The sequence below is a fragment of the Scomber japonicus genome, chromosome 16 (assembly GCF_027409825.1).
Source record: "Scomber japonicus isolate fScoJap1 chromosome 16, fScoJap1.pri, whole genome shotgun sequence".
Taxonomy (NCBI): Eukaryota; Metazoa; Chordata; class Actinopteri; order Scombriformes; family Scombridae; genus Scomber; species Scomber japonicus.
Window position 1 is genome coordinate 25,366,857 of NC_070593.1, and position 21,342 is coordinate 25,388,198.

Below are 21,342 nucleotides of genomic sequence, written 5' to 3' on the forward strand. Positions count from 1 at the left end.
CTGACTGGAGTACCTGCAGACCACAGAACTTAACTTTTTGTCATATACTGTATCTAACAGGTACTTTTATTCCATCATTCCAATTTTTCATGACTTTGTCAATCAATTTGTTCCAAATGACTTCATATCATCTGCAGTCTGTCTCAAGTCAAAAAGTGCTGTGTCATGCACAGCTGTTCACTTTTTATACCTGATGTCACCAGGCTGCTACAGTGTAACCAAACACCTCTTTACAGGTATAACGAGATATTCTGCTTTTTTCATGAAGGAGACGCCAGGCTCTGAACTGTTGAGGCATTTCCTGATGAAAAGCTCTCCATTGTCTGAGCTGTCGTTATCACATTTATCTGTGAACAGCTCAGCTGTTTCAGGTAGAGAGTATTTGAGAGAGTGACAGAGAGAGTATTAAATAATCACCACACCCACTGATCTATATTCACCATCACTCAGTCCCTTTTGTATGTTGCGTTGCTGCAAAGACATGAATCAAAATAGCAGGTATGCATGAAGACACCCATACAGTCTGTGCACCTAAGACCTTCCACCTTGCACTTGTCGTTGCACTTGGTTAAACTAGAGCTCATTGAGTTCATGCTTGCCATGGGTCCTAATTTAAAGTATCACACACTATCAGGGGGGTAGAAGCACTCTGTCTGTCATTTTGAAGGCTTTGTGGAGTATATTTGGGATAAAATCTGCAATTCTAGACGATATTAATCAAATAACTTATAATGTTTTGAGAAGAAATAAGTTAAAATTTTGCTATGATGGTTGTTTCTTACAGTAGTTTATTCTTGGGGTCCCCAGGGAGCCTAGTCAGCAGTCGGGTTAATGAGCAGCACTCATGTCTCAGTCAGGATGAACTGTCCATCAATAGGATATTAAATAGGGACTGTCCCACCATATATGACTATATCTGATGATGAATTCTGTACTAAACCAACACACTGTATACATGAGAAATGTACCACCTAAATGCTGTTGAAACAGAACCAGAATCGCCCTCATTGTCTTGATCAGAGGCCTCATGGAAGAGGGATTATGTTGCATTGTTGCACAATAGCAGAACCCAGAGGCATAAAACAGCCAAGAGAGCTTGTTTTTTTATGCAGGATGAAGGATAACAATCTGTAAACATGAGAATTGGTTTCACTACTACTACAGTGTTCAATGAATGGCACTGGTGGGGTATCAACAGGTAGTCTGAAAAAGTCCAATGAGAACTGAATTATCAGTATGGTAATGAGCTTCTTCTCACATGGAGCATGGCATCAGGCGTGCACATTCCACAGTGCAATGAAACCTTGACAGTGAAATCAGTAGTACTTTACCTTGAGGCTATCTGTGATTTACATTCAATTCAGTGCACTTGTATGCTAACTTGCCCTCAAGTGTTTTCTAAAATAAGCTTACTCAGCTTGTTACACACGTTTTCAGCATATTAGTAACAGTCATAATTTACACTGCGATGCATGAGGTGAACCGTGTTTAAATATCAAATACCTTATGTTATAAAAGTAGCTATTAGTATACCTGAAGGGGATGATTGTTACATAATGAACCGCTCACATTATTAAACTTAAGACATTTATGAAGGCACTCATAATTAGTTTCTACAACAATTAACATTTATAAATTATCCATCAGTCATTAATAAATATTTGATTAATAATTAATGAAGAGTTTTATGGAGAGAGAAAAAAAGACATTCACAATCATTATATTACAGCCTAGGAGAACATTTTATAGATAACGAAGAACACAACATGTTGAATGGTGAGTTTTGATTTTTTTTAATAAACACAGTTCAAATTTGCCTCTACAAATATGTGCACACACACACACAAAAAAGTGTTTTATTTCCATGTTTGTATATATTCAGGGTGACATTATGAAGAGTCCACCTAGAAGAAATGTGTCTATGGTGTTTTACAGCTCTAGAATATAAAAAAAAGTAGGTCAAATTTGATGTAAGGGTTAAGAGTATTATTTCAATTTACCCACAATAACAGCATGAGTGCGGTGAGTCCCCCCCCCCCGATGCTCACGTTCACGCTTAAAGAAACACATATCAACCAGAAGCAAATTAGCTGGCTGATTGTGCAGGTTTCCTTCCCACCCAGAAAACCCCACAACACAAACAGAAAACAATGGGACTAGGAAGCAGTTCTCCAGTCATTTCACATGCTCAAATAACTGTACACACCTACACCAGCTAAAAATACTCCTTTCTAAAGGGATGGCATACAATATTACTCAACAAACAGGAAGAACTTACTATAAACACCCCAGACACTTCTGTGATTGAGAGGAAAACTAAATGGATATTTAAATATTGGGCTTCATCAGTGGAATCAGAGCATTTAGATGTGAAATTGACAACAACTACAGTTATTCATTATCTTGATATTGACAATAAGATTGTGAAACTTTATTGCTGGTCAGAGGTTAACGTGTGCTTCTGAACTACGCTACCTTTTAACTGTCTTGCTCAAGAACACGTTGACCGTAAGTACCTTGTTGAGTAACAGTGTGTTAAATAAACTTGGCATCCTGCTGCCTCATAATTACTGCTGATATACAGATGCTTCTACATTGTGAACAGGATATTCTTGTTTCTAGTTTTCATGGAGAGCTTTTACCTAGAATTGCATTGTTTATACCACCTAGTCTAGTCTAGTCCTTGGGGCATGATTGGAACTAAACTGAATTGGTCACAGCTTCCAGCTTCATGATGAAAATCAACACGCAACAAATAAAGCAGTGATGCCAAAAAGAGAAAATGAGATAATAATGAGAAAATGACTGGCTTTGATCAAAATCATTTTTCCACAAGACTTGAACGTTAGAGTGATTGTGTTGTTGTGATCATCCTTGTCTGATGCAGATTTCAGTGTCTGGGTAAAAGTCAAGGACACTATTTATGCAGCAGGTTGGGGGTTTCCACTTTTTTGTTGTTTTTTTCCCAAGGATGTCCTCATTTGTGACTTTTCCTCACTAAATGAAACATGTGTTAATGCATCCAAAGTGGATACTGCTTTATCTGATGTGCCTCTTCCGGTTGTCTAATCTAGCCTGCCTGAAACTCCGGAAGTCCCCTTGGATCCCACAGGACTTTTCACCAGACCACCATGACAGCCTTTTCACCAGCTCTCCTGTATGTGATATCTCTGAACATCTGCCGACGTTTGGCTGTATGTAGCACATGCTGACAACCCAAAGGGACCGATGAGGTGACTTTGACTATGAAAGACCAATCACTGTAGATTTATGGAAAAATAATAGTGACGTGAGAATTGTGCAGGCTGTGTTCTTTCTCTGCACTTTTTTTAGCGACATGTGAACAAACAAAACTTAGTATACTCCTTAAGATTTCTAAGTGATGTACATCTGCTTCACATGGAAGAAACTGCACAACAGCATGTGACTACTTGGAATGTTTTTCTTTCTGATGTACGAAAGGCAAGATAAAATATTATCATAAACCAAAATAATGACTTGGCAAAGTGAACGAGAGTCATTTCATAACCTTTTCACTGTTTTCCTCTGTTGACACTGACATGTTGTGAATTCATCCTATAGGTAAAGGAAGGTCACGTTTATCACTGGGTGTTTATACTACAAAAAGAGGCATGAGTGTTATGTAAGAACTTGTGTATGCCAGGATATTGTTTAACATGCTGAACTGTCTCACTGCTCATCTCTGATCTCTGTCCCCACTACAAAGACAGCCGCAGATCTGCCTGCCAACACACACATTTCAAAAGTGCATGCTTTTGCACAATTCCCTAAAAGCATTTTTTAAGAAAAATCTGTTTATGTTACAATATTCGCTTTCATATCAAAGGTTAGATGAGGCTGGCAGGTGGTTTGCTTAGGTTTGTATAAAAATGGAAATAGGGAAATAGCTGCCAAAATATTCAGTCTTGCAATAGTGCTAGTGGTGAGTGCAGATTTTGATAAATGTGGCATTTCATTCATTTATTCATTCAAAAATGAATAAATAACAAACCCTGCCTGTGAACATAATTAAACCAGCAGTTATGTTTCATCACAGTATTGGACACATTTTAGTAGTCGTGGTGTAAATATATGGTCCTGCAAATGACTCAAAACAAGAAGAGGTGTAAATTATCATTTTTCCACTTTCCCCTTTTTAATGACACTGTTGCTGTCTTATATCTGCATGTTTCCACAAGTCTGACATACATGCAGATCATTTTGAGTCACACGTTAGGTTGAAATGATCTTCATCAAACTGCATTAAAACTGCAAGGACCTGCAGTGAAAAATAAAACGCCAAATTCAAGCTCTGCAAAAATGGCAAAACCTGTAAATGAATGTGAATGACTTAGTATAAAACATCTTCTTTGTGTCTATAGACTGTGTTACAGGGCTTGGTTTCAAACCCTTGTCATGCACCCATGTATCATGCTAGATTATGACTGATGATCTTTAATTACTTGTTCAGGAGGCGGTTGGACGGGTCTCGAAAAGCCGACACAGCCTGCAGAAACATGAAAGGAGGATCTTGTCATGAACACAATTATTGTTTTGAAGCGAACCTAAATAGTTTAATGAAAGAAGATCTTGTGTGTACAATTAGTTAAACTGTGCTGGCAGGTTCATGTAGGCTACTTCTGACTCACTAAAAATGTAATGTCAAAGGTGTTCTTTTGGCATAATGAAGGTGTTTTTTTGTTTTTTGGGGGGATTTTTGCATCGAGACATCCAAATAAAGGACAAACAAAATCTAAGCATGCTTTCACCTCTTTCATTCCTCCGCTCTGTTAAAAGAACAGGTTAACACTTGCATTACCTCAGCCTGCAAAGTCGGTTTAATTTCACTAGCCGCAACTTGTCGCTGTGAATAAAAACGTTGGCTTTTATAAAGTTCCACATGCATTCTGAACATAGGTGATGCAAATATTTGTCTTGAATATAATTACATCACCCGTTTGTTATGACAGGGAGCTTAACTTTACACTGTAAAAAAACAAAAATGTTATGTTAACTTATCATGAAGGAAGTGAAGTGCAAGATAAATGTGTGGGAGTGCGATTTCCTTAACATGCACCAGAGTTTAACTTTGACTTAATGTACGTTCACTGCAGGAGTATAAGATTTAAAAAAAATACACAAACACACACACATGTACCACCACACTGGAAAAAAGGGCCTTGGGCAAATTGAACACTAGTGATCATGATGCAATATCTTCTTGTCTTGCATTCCATGAATTTTCTCACACAGCTTATACTGTTAAACCACAACTACACTGAGGTCTTGTGACAGCACTGATTTTTAGGAACGTAAATCAATATGTTTTTTTCCTTTTCTTCTACTGCAAACTAATGCAAATTACTAACATTGACCAGCTCTGAGCTTCCATTTACATCAACGATCATTCGTGCCTGAAGATCTGTGGCAGTACTAGAACACTGATCAATATATTTGTTTGATCTTTGCTCTTCGCATCATGGACAAAGACAACAGAATGAGTCACTTGAGCAAACATCGGAGCAGTTGAGGTCTGGAAGTTGACAGAGGTTAACTTTAATAAAGCCCTTCTACAACTCCACCACCACTCCACTTCTTCATTTGGAAGATTGCTGCATATTAATGAGCACAATCTTCCAATACACCCTAAAGCTATAATTAGGCCACGCCTGGTTACTTTTCAAACAGGTTCTTGGATGTGTGGAGAATGTCTTGAGTGACTGATATTTACAGTATATATACCAGTTGTTGTTTTTTACTGCATTTCCTGTGCTGGCAATCTTTGAAGTGATAAGCTTTTAATTGCATATAAACTCTCACTATTTGCAGGCAGATTAATCTATATAACATGGAGCCTATGTGCTGACGTCAGGGTGCGTCCATTCTCACATCCTCACAGTTGATAACAAGAAACAACATCAAGAAAAATCAATTAAGAGTCAATCAGGTTGGAGGGTTTGGAGGCAGGATATCAATACAATTGATGGCACTAAAACTTGATATCTGCACTCCATGGAACCTGGAACTTTTCCATTAAGCCAGACTTTCATTTGAGGGAGTTACAATGGAAAATCATAAAGTTCCTGAAAGAAAATTCCAAAGATTTGAATATATAGCCACTTAAAATAGAAAATAGGAAACTTAGAATAGAAAATAGGAAAATGAATTATAAATTCACCAAAAAAGAAAGAAAGTGAAAGAAAAAGGAAATTAAATTGACAACATTAAAAATAGATACATAGAATACAGAATACACCTGTGCTAATTCAATCCAATACAACAACTCTGCTATGAATTCTACTTTTTTTTCAGTTTTTGAACATGTCAAAAAAAGTCATCATTGTACTTAACGTTTATCAGGTTGTAGTAAGTGGTGGTTGCATACTGGGCTGCATTATGAATGAATGGTGTTCCTAATATTTTGCCCCTTTCATGTATGAGAGTTTGAAGTGGACAAAATATTTGGGTCACCATTCAACATAATGCACCCTAATACACAGAAAGAAGAATTATCACCTTTCTAACAATGTTAACAAAAACTTCATAAATGTAGAATTTATAGCAGAGTTGTTGTTTTGGATTGCATTAGATTGTACAGACAGGTGTACCTAATAAAGAGGTCAGTGAGTGTATATATATTATTATTTGATTTTAAAGTCATTTTAATTATCTTCAATTCATTTTAATACATGCGTTGACTAGAATGAAATGTAATTCTGTGCTAATGCTCACACTGTTAAAACTATTGATTTATGAAGCTATAAAATAAAATAAAACGCTTAATAAATAGCACTTCTGTTTAAAGATAATTCCAGAAAGTACATTAAGAAAAAGTGGAAGTTGTGTTAATCTTTTAGGAATTATATTAAATGAATTATAGGCTTTATAGGAATTATAGTTTTGTTTAAAAGTGGCAGTAAACTGACTACTTCTTACTTTGTGAAGTGTTACATTTACTACAGAGCGTCTTATCTCGACAACTGTTACACCTGTAGTTAAAAAAAAAGACTTAACTGCAGCTTGTAGAATAGGTGTTCCTCTTCCTCCTCCTCCTCTTCACCTCCTCCTTTACTTTTCTTTTGGGTTGCTCTTCTTCTGGGCGGATCTTGGTTGCTCCTCTCTCTCCACTCCTCCTCTTCACTCTCACTACTTTAGCAGCCACTACTTCTCCGGCTGCGCACGTGGAGAGAACACTATATACTGCAGCAACGGTCCCACGCGCTTTATGACTACTTTTACGCGGTTGTGTCTCGAGCCCCAATGCTGTCATCTGCAGCACGCTCCATCCATATTTTTCAAAGCCCTCGCGCGAAAGAAGAAACATTTTGGAAAGCAAAATACTTGATGAGAATGACTCCAGCATAACCTCGGCTCCTGTTGTTGTCTACCCCCACCTCTCTTGTCTCTTTTTACCCCCCCCCTCCCCTCCCCTGTCCCGCGCTCTCCAAGTTTGAGTCATTGCACAGAAGTATGGTAGATAAAGGCCCCTTGTTGACTTCTGCCATTATTTTTTACCTGTCCATTGGGGCAGCAATTTTTCAAGTTCTGGAGGAACCCAATTGGAAGCTGGCTGAAAAGCAGTATAGTTTCCAGAAGGCTAAAATACTAAAGGACTATCCCTGTCTGACTGAAGATGATTTGGATCGAATTTTAGAGGTATGGACAAAAAAACCAACTAATGTCACTTCTCCAACAATTTTGAATTCCTCATATGTTTAAGATGAGAAGATTTACAACTGTTTACATGCATTGCTCTGAAGCTTTCTGTGACACATGAGTGCTTAATGAGCCTCAGCTGGTATGAGATGTTGTCAGCCTACTGTTCATCTTTGTGGGTCAACACAGACACACTTAACTGTCTACTCTACCAGCCTGAAGGCCTGAAGTTGTCTTAGACATTTAACCAGTTCCACCATATTATCTGATGTTATCTTTGGTGGGATCCTTGTGTTCTGTCCTAATGATGATGATAAGTGTTTTATAACTTACTTTTAATGACTTTTCTGTTGTAAACCTGATCAGTCAGTCAGTCTGTCTGGGTTAGGCTGATTATGATGGCGGGTGTGGAAGGGGGCAATCTGTAACCTCAAGCCCCATAAAAAAAATCTGCAGTACATGTTGTTCTATTGCCAGTTTTCATGTCCAAAATGGCAATTCTGCAACCAGTGGTGAAACTGATGCCATTGACCTTTGTGGTTTTCACCGTCTGTCGGCATAGGCTCAATGAACACATCTAGTAAGTCAACATGCCTGTGATTTCACAGGTGTTCGCCTCATGTCATGTTGTTTGCTGACTTCCTCGAAATGTTGAAGCTTTTTGACCTTGATTTTTCTTCTTTTTTTTCCATTTGTCTGAAGTGTTTGAGACAAGATTCTATGAAGAAGAGCGCAGAAAAGACTTGATTTATGTATTTGCACAGAGGAATCCTTTTCTTTTCTGCACTAATAACACCCGACAGTGTTTCAAACATTATTGCAATGCCTGGTTGTGTGTTTCCCCCCCTTTTTTTTAACACTTGCAAGCATGACCAGAAACATGTCTCAACCTGTGCCCCCTTTTTTGGGCCCACATCAGTATTAGGGAGATTTATTATCCCCCCACCATCCCCCTCCTTCTGCTTCCTTCTGCTTCTCCTTTTTGTGCCCATGACCCCTCCACTCCCCACCCCCGTCTCTGCAACACCAAATCCCTGCAATAGCCAAATCTGCTTTGGGGGGGAATATTATAGTTAAGAAATTTTGGAAATGTACCTTTTTTTTTTAAAATGTTGTTTCAGTACCACCACAGCAGTCATTTTGGTTTCACTTCTTGAGGCTGTTTAAAGTGAAAACAAAAGCAAATACAATAGAGTGATTCTTTAAAAAGACAATATTTAATCTCACGTCTGACATCTTAACCCTTTCCCCACTTATAGTGTGTTGTGTTGCACTGTTGTTATCATCACATGTGAAGTCTACCAGTGCTCTGTTGGTGTTTGCCAGGACACCTGCTGCAGGAGGCCCTGGAGTCAGTATATAAAAGCCACATATACAGTAACAATATATCGCCCTTTAGTTCCCTTTTATCAACCTCATTTATGTCAGGAACAAAGATTCTAGTAGATTTCCATTGTGGAAACTTTGCACAAGTTGTTAACAATTAAAAAATATATAAGCAGGCTTAATAAGAGAAGGCGACACACTCGTAAAAGTTAGTCCTCCCTGTTTTATTAACAAGGAGTTTACTATTAACTATAGGACCCTTGAAGTGGTCACAGTTTACAGATTGGATTTTATGGCCCATCAATGTTGCCTCTTGAGAAGCTGTTACAAACGTTCAGCTGGGAAGAGGAGGGGGGCGAGGGGGGAGTGGAGTTTTTCTCCACATTATCTCTCCTGCAAATAAGAAGTCAACATTCAGAGCGTCCTGGTTGCAGTGTGTGAGCGGCGTGTTGTGTTTAGTGTGAACTCGGGAGGAGGCGTCATAAAGTTTACCCCAGGCTATACTTGAATTGCATGCACAGTGGGGTCCAAAAGTCTTGAGACCACCACATTTTTAGACCCTACTGTATGCATAACTATATGTGAAGTGTGCTATAATTTCATTAGTCTATGTCTTTGGTGCTCACCAGTTAAATAGCCTCAAAACTTTACATTTAGATGCAATTTAGAGGGAAAAAGTCCTAAATTGTATCTTTACCATTAGAAAAATAGTTGCTAACCCTAACCCTGCGTTTTCTTTACCACTTATAATTTAAAGGGTGGCTGGAGAGCTGGAGGCAATTTTAGCTGATATTGGGTGACCCCAGTCAGTCACAAGGCTAATAGTAATAGTATAGAGACAGACAACCAGTCACACACACATTCACACCTACAAGCAATTTAGGGTCACCAGTTTACCTAACCTTGTTTTTAGTGTGTGGGAGGAAGCCAGAGAACCCACGTTTCCCCAACTCCCCAACCGGCCGGTGGCATCACACCCACAACCCTCTTTGCTGTGAGGCGACAGTGTTAACCACTACACTACCATGCCACTATAATTATACTTCAGATAATAATAAACATCTCTTAACCAATAAAACGATGAGAATCTAAAAGAAAGATGCATATATCACACACTTTTTATTGCTATCAAATCTCATGGCATGTTATTCTAAACCAATATAATGCATATAAAGGAAAATGTAATTGTAACATTAAATTAGGTCAGTCAGCAATAAATATGAGCGGTTTACTTTATCAAATCATCTCCAAAACATGTTTTTTTCCGTCATATAACGCGCTGTAAAACCTTGAACTCATGCAGCACACACAGCATGAGATGTCATTAGAGTTGCATAAAGTGCTGTGTGTCAGTGACAAACGGAGGAAAATATTCAAATTCTTTAAAGAAAAGTCAATATCCATGTGTTCCAGTTTTCTGTTAAAGGAAAAAAAAGAAGAAGAGAATGTTTGTAATATTTGACAATTATTTTTGCCTTTTTTTTTTTTTTTTTTTTTTTTCTCTATTTATTTCCAACTCCTGAATATTAGGCTCCAGAGCTTTTCCCCCTTTTGCAATAAATCAACTGCACCCAGTGATGCAAACTCTGAAGCTGGGGTAGGGTAGGGTAGGGTAGTCCATGCTGCACATGACCTGAAGATCACGTTTTGTGTGGCCAAATCAGGAGTTTGCAAAAACCCCTGCCAATGTGTTTATCAATACATTGCTGTCACATGCTTAAAGTGAAACATGGCCTCCGGTCAGAATGAAAAAGCGCAGATAAAATGAAGTAGCACACTGTTTTCGGTGCTAGCTACGTTGTCATGTGCCCAGGGTGCTGTCGAGGGGCCACCGGCTTGAAATAGCAAAGTCTTTCTTCCCCCTTTTTTTATAAAAAAAAAAAAAAAAAACGCAAAAAAAGAATGAAATTACACTGATGTCCTGGAAGGTGGCAATGGATGTGAATGTCATGAGTTTAGGTGTAGGCAATTAAAGAGACAGAAATGTCTTTATAGCCTTGTACGCCTCATTTATTTTAACTCCAGACACAGGCACAGCCTCAGGACAAATTGACAATGTCAGCACACCAATACAGACTGTTGAAGGGGCGCTCCCATTAGCAATGAACCTGCGACAAGCTCAATTTAAGCTTCAATTGAGCTCTTAACTTGTAATAAGTCATTGATGTATACTAGAGTTTAATTTAAATGTTAATAAAGTCAGCAAATGGAAAGAAAAAAAAGAATGAAGGAAAAATCCCCATGTGTGGTGTTAATGAAGCAAGTCTCACCCATCACATGCAATATTACCAGCCTTGTTTAAAGCAGCCGCTCACAAATCTGTTAATGGTATAATGCTGTGCCAAACAGATGTGAGAATCCTTTCACTGTCTGGAAATGTTTGCTCGCCCCCCCCCCCCCCCCCACCCTTCTTCTTTTAATGTCTTTATCAAATCCAGAAAAAGCAGTAAATTGGACACGGTAGCCTGTACATTTGTCTTAATCAACATCAGATTCTTCTGTTATTTTGTAAAGATATGATTGGCCGATGCTTTGGAATAAATGGCACACAAACTTTTGTCCCACACCGCTTCAGATTTTCCATCCAGATTGCAAAGTCCCCCCCTCCGCCCCCACCCCATGCTCTGTGGCAGATCTTTGATTGGTGCAGACAGTAAGATCTCAGCATTGTTTCTCTGGATGCATTGTTTGGAAAGCCAGGGGCGGATTTAATGATTTAGGGGGCCCTAGGCAGACTCAGGCATGAGGCCTCCTACATGCCTTATTTTCACCCTATTGACTTATTAAGAATGTTGGTGCTGGCAGTGGAAGACGGAATATCCTACTCAAAAATGTAAATGATTAAAAAAACAATAAACATAGTGTGTTAAAGGTCCTGCATTCTTAAAATTCATTCTTTGGTAAAAGTGCAGAAGTCTGTTTAAGTTGGAACTCATTTTAACTCATTTATACACTTGCTGAATAGTTTAAGATATAATAAAGCATCATATTAAATTTGTTTATCACATATTGTGTAGAATCTGTCAAATAACCAGCAACAAGCTATCAGATAAATGCAGTAAAATGAGAAGTGGTTACTTTTTAATACATGCCATTTAAAGAAGTTGATGTGAGGTCAGTTACTGGAATATTATACTCATGCTACTTTTATATTTATTCTCCACTAGAATTTGGATACAAAATATATGAACTGAAAAAACATGATGCATCATTATAGATTAAACCCAGTGCTTGACCTATACAACATTCTAACTGACATTAAAATGTTGATTATATGTTAACATCTCTGTATCAGTAATAATAATAAAACAAGTAACATAATATAACACTAGAACTTTAAATGCAGGGCTATGTCTTGTAATGGAGTTGTTCTATTATTGTGAATTCTTCCATCATCTCAGTTTTCTTTTCTTATAGGCTACTAGTCCACTCTGTGTTTTCTTATGTTATCATCATTCTCTTTGTGTGTTTTCATGAGGGGATTGGGGAGAAAGGGTTGATGTTCCCATCCACTAACAAATGAGTCAATGTGGTGGTCGCAGCGTCTCCAAAGTGATGGAAAAGTTTGTTCATCTGTAGAGTGTGTGGTTGGGAGGGGGTTGGGGGGGGGGTCTCAAATTGACGTGTTTTTATATACTTTGAGGACCTTTTTTGTAAGCACTTTCAGGGTTCATTGACTTAGAGTAATTATATATTTTTATAATTTATATCTAAATATCATAGTCAAGCTGTAGGGGGGGGGCTCTAAGCAGTAGCCTACCTTTGCCTGATGGTAAAGTCCACCCCTGTGTAACACATTCACTTCTGTATCAGGAATCAATACACAATGACATAGAAGAGCTTGAGTGACTTCATTGTTTGTGGTTGGGGTCAATCCTTGCCCACAAGCAGCTGCTCCTTGGCTGCACTGTGTTCATATACTGGAAGTGGAAAAATACCTAGGGACCGGATTGGTATGCTGGGCCACCGGCTGTCCTGATAACAGTTGGAGTTTGTCATTGTGGCTTTTACTGTCCTCTGGTTATCAGCGTGTGGCAGTAGTAGATTGCTAAGCCTTCAGTTTTAGAAAAGGAAAAAAAAAAAAAAAAAGTCAGAGTCCCTCATTGCTTTGAAGTGTGTGGGCCAGCCTCAGCGTTGGTCATGGGGATATGGTTTGGCTACTTTTTTTGTGGCATCGTACTGTAATATCAGTGCGAGTCAGCAAATCTCATGCCAAGCTTTTTTTCACAACTTTGTCTGCGGCGTAGTTAAAAAAATAAACAGTGGAACCCTTTTATTTTGGATATAGAGCTAGTCAAAACTTATTGCTGTAATTGTTTGTTTCAGAAAGTATCAAACATCCAATAGATAATTTCCACAGATCCTGCAGAAATTTGAATGAGTCATCCCGCTTGGCGTTGTCTTTTTACTACAATGTTTTTTGTTTATTGCAATTAGCAGATGAACTTGTAGCATAAAATGTGTTTTTCTTTTTAAACGTTGGCGACATTCTGTTAAGTTGTGTCTATACCAGCCGTAACCTAAAATGACACTGCTTCAGTGTAAGAGGTTACAGGTTTCATTCTCCTTGGCACATATTTCTCTCTTCACTTCCTCCTATGACATGTACCAGTGTGAAGTTCATCAGCAGACCTTTTCCTCATTCCGTGCCCTAGGTGTGCCACTTGGCCATATGCCATTCAGGTGATCATCTGGGCAGATGTATAACTATTTACAGAGCTTGCTTAAAATACTTAATGTTATTTTGTCTTATTTTATTTTCCACAACTAAATTCAACATTTACAGAAGAATAAATGTTGTTTGTGTTTCCACTGGGTCATGTTTATTTTCCCCCCCCTGTGTTATAGACTAATTACCTCTTCTACAACATTCCATTTCATGCAGTCCATTTTTTGTAAATTGTCCAGCAGTCAGGCATGTGAAGAAGCCCTTAAACAAAAAAAGGCCAGTCTAACAACATCTTCCTGAGCTGGTTTGGGCTCAGTCTTACACAAAGTGTCTATTTATCTTCCTCCCCCGGTGCTTGTGCTTTTTTCCTTGTTCTCAGGGTCATTTATGACCTCTGGCGACCATGAGTTGACCAGAGGCTGACCCTTTCACCTTTTAAGGACCTTGTGCATTGCAAAGCCTGTTGTCAGTGCATGGATACCATCTTTTCATTGGTTCGTGCCTTGTCTACAGGAATCAAACTTTCTCCTTTCCTAGTTTTGAGTATGTGATGGTCAAGACAGTTTAATGGCATCAACGAAGGATTTTCAAAGATTTGCATCAACAAATGGACATTTTGACCTCAAAGGTTATATTCCTCGTCCTCCATTCAGCTGACTCTCATGATTTAGCTTGCACTCTGCCCTCATTGCATTGTTGTGAATCAGCGTTTTGTGTGTCTCAAACTTCAGCACTTTTTATCAGGCAGACAGACTGTGAACATGTGCAAATCACCCTCATTAGGTTAGAAGACAGTGCAGAGCTGAATGCATGCACATACAGACCACATACATGACACACAAACATAATATTTGTCACTTTCTTTATGTAATCTTAGTGGCAGGCAAACCTCAAAGGCCTCAAACTGTTAAGCAGTCATAGCTAGTAAGACAACCTTTCATATTTAGAGGAAGAGGTTTGGGTAATTTACCAATGTATGTCACGTGAGGGTTTTTTTTGAGTACCTGCTTTTGCAGCTGTGCTTTTTCAAATACCTTATCACTTCCCTCTGTTTGTGGGTGGAGCTCTAGAAACTTGTAGTACATGTGATGTTCTTTACCCTTTTTTCTATGGGTGGATTCAAAAGGTTTCTGTTCTTTATTCAGTTACCGAGGTAACCTGGTTTTGGTTTCAGACTACTGTGGTGGCTCTCTTTGTTTAACCAATGTGTCCCCCAGTTGTTCAGACTTGTTTGGAGCTACAGGTACATTTCATCTTACGTTCTTTATGTCAATAAGGATACACTATTGTAATCGGCTTAAGCCGAATAAGAGCCTGAGCAAGGCCTAAAACAAGGTTCCCCATGGATGTAAATGTAGGGAGTCGTTACAGATGCTGTGGTCTGTCAGGAGAACTGGCAAATGTGAAAGTGCGTAAGCAGGACAGTCGTCCACTTGAGTGAGGTTTTGCCTCTTTAATTTCTAGTCATGGATCGAACAAACTTTGTCATCACTGCTGTCATCTCAAAGCCCAACGGAGGCACTGTGTTGTTTCAGCAGACAAAAGAATAGCCTCCCCTTGCGCTGGTAATTACAGAGCAGAACTGTCACAAACCTGTTATTATTAGAGAACCAAGCATCTTCCAGTACTTAAGGGCTCAAATGAATTTTGCCAACCCCTGCACATTTCCCCCTTCAAGCACATTTTAAGAAAGAAAAACTTTGGTTTTTCTTTCTTAAATGTGTCCCAGCACACATTGCCGGGTGTTTGCGAATACCCAAGAGGGGGAATTCAGTTTCTGTTGTGGCCGATCAAGCACACATATGGTTGGAAATGATTGATTAAGCATTTTCTGTTCCCTCTGTATTTCGACACCAACACTTCCTCGCAAGAGTGAGCTAATGTATCCGATGCTTAAGGTGTACAGAAAAAGAAATATAGCGTGTAGATTAAGGGCAAAATACCTGTCATGTACAACTCTTTGCATGGTACATATTCCGTGCAACCACTGGAGAACCACCTGGTCCTTTTTAAATCCATGCATCATCATGCGATTATGAAATAGCTGTTTAGGTATGTGGCACTTGCCTTCCTGTTTCCCTACCAAAGTAAGCAGTGGTTGGAACTATAAAGCCCTGGGGTTAAAGGCAATTCTCTTGGGTGCCTGAGTGTCGTTTCAGCTCATCAGTAGTGCTGGAGATACCATCAACATATCACAGGAAGGATGCGGTGGAAGAAATGGAGCTTACACACAACAAACTTCCTGTCTTCCTTTTGCTCAACAACATCGGACTCTTATAAACTGTTGAATTGACATTAGCATTCATGCATTTCTGTATTTATTTCTCTTTTTAAGATGAATTCCAGCCTTTGCTCAGTTGTGTTCTTTGATCTTATTTGTCCTCAGGTTGTGTCTGAGGCTGCCGGCCAGGGGGTCACCATAACCGGTAAAAAGCCCTTCAACAACTGGAATTGGCCAAATGCTGTTATCTTTGCAGCCACTGTTATCACCACTATCGGTAAGCACTTTGTGGAGGTTTAGCAGTGACATGATAGAAAAATATGCAATTTTTTATAGATGTTAACTTTTTTTTCTGAATGTTTATGGGAGACTGCTGCTAAGTAATATTAGAACTGAGCTGTTGGGTAGACCTTTCATGAACGGTTGGACAAAGTTTCTTGAAGTCAACAATTTAGCTACTCTGTTTAAGTGTGTTCCATTAAAACATGTTTTTTATATTGCTAAACCTGTCATTAGCCTTTCCAAGTGTCTCAAAGTTAGTCTTGCTAATCTAGTTCTCTAATAAGATAGGTTGGTTGCATTAAATGATTGTCTCTACTGTTCATTTAACCCACCACTCTGTTTTCACTTTTCCTTTTTAAAGGATATGGGAACATTGCCCCCAAAACGTCAGCAGGCCGTGTATTTTGCATCTTCTATGGTCTGTTTGGAGTGCCTTTGTGTCTTACCTGGATCAGTGAACTAGGAAAGTTCTTTGGTGGCAGAGCCAAGCACCTGGGCCAGTATCTAACCAAGAAAGGATTTTCACTGGTAAGATGATATGGGCTTTTTTCCATGTCTGGGAAAAGCATTTGCATCTCTCTATGGTATTACGAAATCCCTCACCTGAAGTAATGTTGTCTTTTTTTTCTTTTCCAGAGAAAAGCTCAATTTACCTGCACAGCTATTTTTCTTCTCTGGGGTGTGCTGGTACATTTAGTCCTTCCACCTTTTGTATTCATGTCCCAAGAGGGTTGGACATACATCGAAGGCTTATACTTCTCATTTGTCACCTTGACTACAATTGGTTTTGGGGACTTGGTTGCAGGTAAGCTTGGAAATAAATATTCTTATTTTATGTGGCCAGGAACCCTGTAGTTAAGACATAAATATCCTTGATTATCTTGAATGCATCACATATAAAAGACAGTTGAGCAAGAATGTATAATGCAATATACACAGATAACAGGAAGATTGTGGTTTATCATCTTGTTATCAAATCATCATTATGGTCTGGTTTAATTATACTTTTATCCTTTTCTTTGTCCTTGCAGGTGTGGAACCAAATAAAGAATACCCCACTCTGTACCGTTACTTTGTGGAAGTGTGGATCTATCTGGGGTTGGCATGGCTTTCTTTGTTCTTCAACTGGAAAGTGCGTATGGTGATTGAGGCCCACAAGGCACTGAAGAAACGCCGCAAGCTGCGTAAACTATCTCTGGATGAGCTCCGGCATTACAAAGAGTCTCACAAAGCTGCCCTTCGTTTGCCCCCGACTCCAAATGACGTCAATATCTTCAGCTTCCTGTCCAAGAAGCAGGAAGGCTACAATGACTTGATCAAGCAGATTGGCACTAAAAAAGACGGTAGAAACAATGGTAGCAAGGGCAACACAGTCAGTAAATCCAAAGACATGGCTCGCTCTAAGAGTTGCAATGATGCTCCCATGTGTAACGGCCACACCATCCTCAGTCTGGACCGCTCACCGCGTCAAAAGAGGCGCTATAGTTTCAGTGACCGTGTCACTGTTGCCTTTTCAAAGTCCAAGAACTACCTCCTGGGCTCAGACAATGGTTTGCTGCTAACAGAGGACCATGTAGAGGTGGACCTAGATCTTGACCAGGACCCAATGTTTGAGAACCAGCTTGACAAGGATGTCGATCTAGAGAATGGAGGAGGGGGAGAATGTGGAGGAAGTGGTCGGAGGGCATGGGACTCCAAGGATTACCATCCTCGAACATTCCAAAATGCAAATATTACTTTCATTGACGAAGAGAACTTTCTTAGCAATAACTTGGAGGAGGAGGACGACGACGATGACGATGATGATGATGATGATTCGAAAGCAAAACTATCCATCACTACATGTGATGAAAACATTGAAACAAACTCCAAGGAGGAGCAGTGCTCTGAATCTGAAGAGTCTGTGTTCACCAGTGAAGGTTCAGAACATGGTCACTCCTATGAGAAACTCGTAGAGGAGTATGCAAAAGAAGACAATACAGAATCTTGAGATAATAATTTGAACTGTGTAGTCAACACACATTGATCTACTGTTGTTGACTGTGTTATTGAAGTATATGCATTCTAATGTGAACCGTTTGAAAGGACATCAGAAGTACTATTGCACTGCTGGGGGTCCGATGATGAAAGACTGCAAAGCCCGATCAAATTTCAAATGAATGTTCTGTTCTTGGTGGAAAAATGAAAAGCCACATGATTTTGGCTAATGTGAAGAGTTGAGCTTTCTGTAAACTCTTGGAACAAATGACCTGGATCTTGATGAATATGGAGTATTTAACATCTGCTCTATTTATGCCTTTTTATACAGTTTTAAAAACTATATGCCACGCATTCATTGTAATATGCCCAAACCAATAACTATTTTCTGTGAGTGCTTGTTTTCTACTCATAGACTAATAAGAAATTATATGTGGAAATGGTTTTAATTTCACATTGTTTCTTCTATACATATTCACCATATTGGTGTTTTTATAATATTTATTAAAATGAAGGACATGGTAGCTTTTTATTCATTGGCTACATGGGTTTTTATGTCTCCCATTGCACAATTCCACCAAATGAGGACAGTTTAAAGTCCATTCTAGTGCAGATTGTCTTTTAGAACCTGAGCCAAACATTGTCTGAAGGAGGTTAAGAGACAATTCTCTCTTTCTTTTTCTTTTTTCTTTTGGTATTTCATGTTTCTTTTGTGAAGTCCTTGATAACTTGTTGTGTCTGAGATTGCTGTTTGTTTTGACTGTAAGCAATAGAATTGTGACTGCACTAGAGGTCATCAGTGATGCATAGGCGACATGTGGAGACCCACAACTAACTGAAAGGAAACTTGGAAAGAAAGTCATTTACTTTTATAAACAGAGAAGCATTTATGGCAAAATATGAATATGCAGCCAAGGAGAAATTCAAACCGGAGATATTTTGTCCTTTTTTGTATAACTCTGTTCCCAGAGTTTGAGTGACTGCTTTGAAAAAAAAAAACCTGGTTTGCAATGATCCTCCCACTGTGACAGACACCTCTTAGTATACACTCAAACCGGTTTCTTGAACTCACACTTTATTGTTGTGTTTTGCTGCTTACAGCACGTCAACTGTCAACCTCTGGCTTTTTGGCCCTTTACCATAGCAGTGAATAATGGGAACAAAACTTTTATAGCAACAATATTCTTTCCTTTTTTTGTCTCTTTAGCACCCTTTCACATCATTGTATTTGCCATGTAAATATTGGCTGAAAGCCCACCAGTAGCCACAAATACAGCTCCACTCAGGACATGGCCTTGCTGCTTGTGTTTGCCTTTAGGGGCTCGCACTGGCATGAATGACTGAAGTACCGCTTGCGACAGTCAGCCAAGGTTAACCTGCAAAAGATCAATACTTTCTTGACGTATACTTCAGTTATGAGGCAAGGTTAGCAGTATTGGTGCTTTCAGTCCTTTTTTATAGTATTTTCCCCCTCGTAGCATTTGAGAACAAAACTGTAAACTTGATGGGACTCAATTTGCAATGTCCATTGCTTTTCACAGTCTCATTTTGACCAATCCCTGCTCCACCCCAGTGCCTTTTGCACACGTTAACTTGCACAAAAACTTGAACCAGTGTTACTTTTAATATTAAGGTGGCAGCGATCACACTGTCACGCAAACCAGTCTCAAAATTTAAGCCACATTCAGTTCAAGCTAAATATACTGTAAATACAGTCTCCATGTTTGTAGTTTTGTTTATGTGAACACAGGGACCAAACCATCCTAACTCCTAACTCTGCCTTATAGATGACCGCTCGGAAGTAAAAATGCCTTAAATCCACTGCAAAGCAGAGGGTATGCAGTACATACAGTACAATATAACATCTGTTGAATGTACTTTGCAATGACTCACTGAAAAGGTGATGTTTTTCACACTGGGTGTTTTTATTTTTCTCTCCTGTTTTTTTTTTGTTGGTATTTTGACACAGAGCCACCTGTTTTCTGTACGTTCCTCTCTGTCATTTTCACTGGTTTTCCTGCATGTGTTGGTGCAGCATTTTTATGCAGCCATGGTACTTGGTCTAGACTGAATTTCAAGCATATCTTAAGATTAACTAAGAGCAGGTTAATTCGCGTTAACCCATTGTCCTACCCATTTTCCTCTTAATGTTGCTCCATTGTGTAAAACTCCAGTATGGTTATGTTTTAGTTGTCTTTTTTTAATGATTAAATTATTCCTGTTTGTAAAAGTTTGTATATGAATTCTAAACAAAACTGTATATTTCATGTAAAATAAACATTTAATAAAAGTGTTTTTGATCATATTATTGACAGTTTAATGTCTTTTTTTCTGTCTTTCAGTTTAGAGACTATCATTTTCAGAGTACTGTAGCTTGTGGTTTTTCTTGCTTTGCTATAATGTCAATTTTTTGCAGTTGATTTTCTTGACCATGTTCCACAGGCTGTTACATTCCTCAGAATGACCATTTATCCAGTCATGTCTCATTAATGGACTGGCATTCATGAAGCATTTTTTATCCAAAGAGCTTTAATGTTTGTCTTGTTGCCTCATTCATACAGGGAGACACAAATCAAACCACCAATGATTAATGAACAACCTACTGTGCTGCCAGCCTAAAACTCAAATTATATGTAAAAAGGAAAAACTACATCCTCAGAGGCTGTTCATTCATCCATTGCATTAGTTAAACATTTTATCACATATCAAATGTCAATTTTCAGATTGCACAGACCGCACATATACAGTATTTTGCTTAGACTAACATCATTCAACATTTAAATATAATGCAAGGACACCCCTATAAAAACAGTTGTTACTCAATTACATAATGCGCCTTTAGATGCATGCTGTTACTCTGTAAGACATCTGAAGCTGCAGTCCTCACTCAATGTCAACAAGTTCATGTGCAAAATGTGTATTAGATATTAACTTGATGTTTAACATAGTGACACCTGGCATTACTCACTATGCACACACACTTCAAGGTTGTCCCGTCAGACAAGTGAACCACACTCCACAAAAAAGGAGCAAAAGGCTGATATGCAAGCGTAGTCTGAATAACGCAGCTGAAAACCAGAACAAAGCTGAATAATTTATACACAGAGTGAATTGCAAATCATCTGTGCTTGTTTGAAAGGTACCTCAACAGTTTATATGATCAGTTAATGATTGGAATGCGGGTGAATTTTAATACGCGTGGAGCCAATGA

At 38.8% G+C, this 21,342-nt stretch overlaps 1 protein-coding gene across 1 annotated transcript; it reads left to right on the plus strand.

Annotated features, from left to right (window-relative positions):
• The first annotated feature begins 7,066 nt into the window (after positions 1-7,066).
• kcnk5a (potassium channel, subfamily K, member 5a) lies at positions 7,067-20,445 on the plus strand. The gene is made up of 5 exons (XM_053335102.1): positions 7,067-7,656; positions 16,038-16,149; positions 16,516-16,682; positions 16,791-16,959; positions 17,186-20,445. The coding sequence occupies exons 1-5, from the start codon at positions 7,471-7,473 to the stop codon at positions 18,142-18,144; spliced, it is 1,593 nt and encodes a 530-aa protein (XP_053191077.1). The 5' UTR covers positions 7,067-7,470; the 3' UTR covers positions 18,145-20,445.
• The last annotated feature ends 897 nt before the right edge of the window (positions 20,446-21,342 follow it).

Bases quoted from the DNA above. Each gene is read 5' to 3' on its own strand.
- kcnk5a (XM_053335102.1), top strand. From the start codon at position 7,471: ATGGTAGATAAAGGCCCCTTGTTGACTTCTGCCATTATTTTTTACCTG. The intron at 16,683-16,790 runs GTAAGATGATAT...TTTCTTTTCCAG, and splicing joins CCAAGAAAGGATTTTCACTG to AGAAAAGCTCAATTTACCTG. The intron at 16,960-17,185 runs GTAAGCTTGGAA...TTGTCCTTGCAG, and splicing joins TTTTGGGGACTTGGTTGCAG to GTGTGGAACCAAATAAAGAA.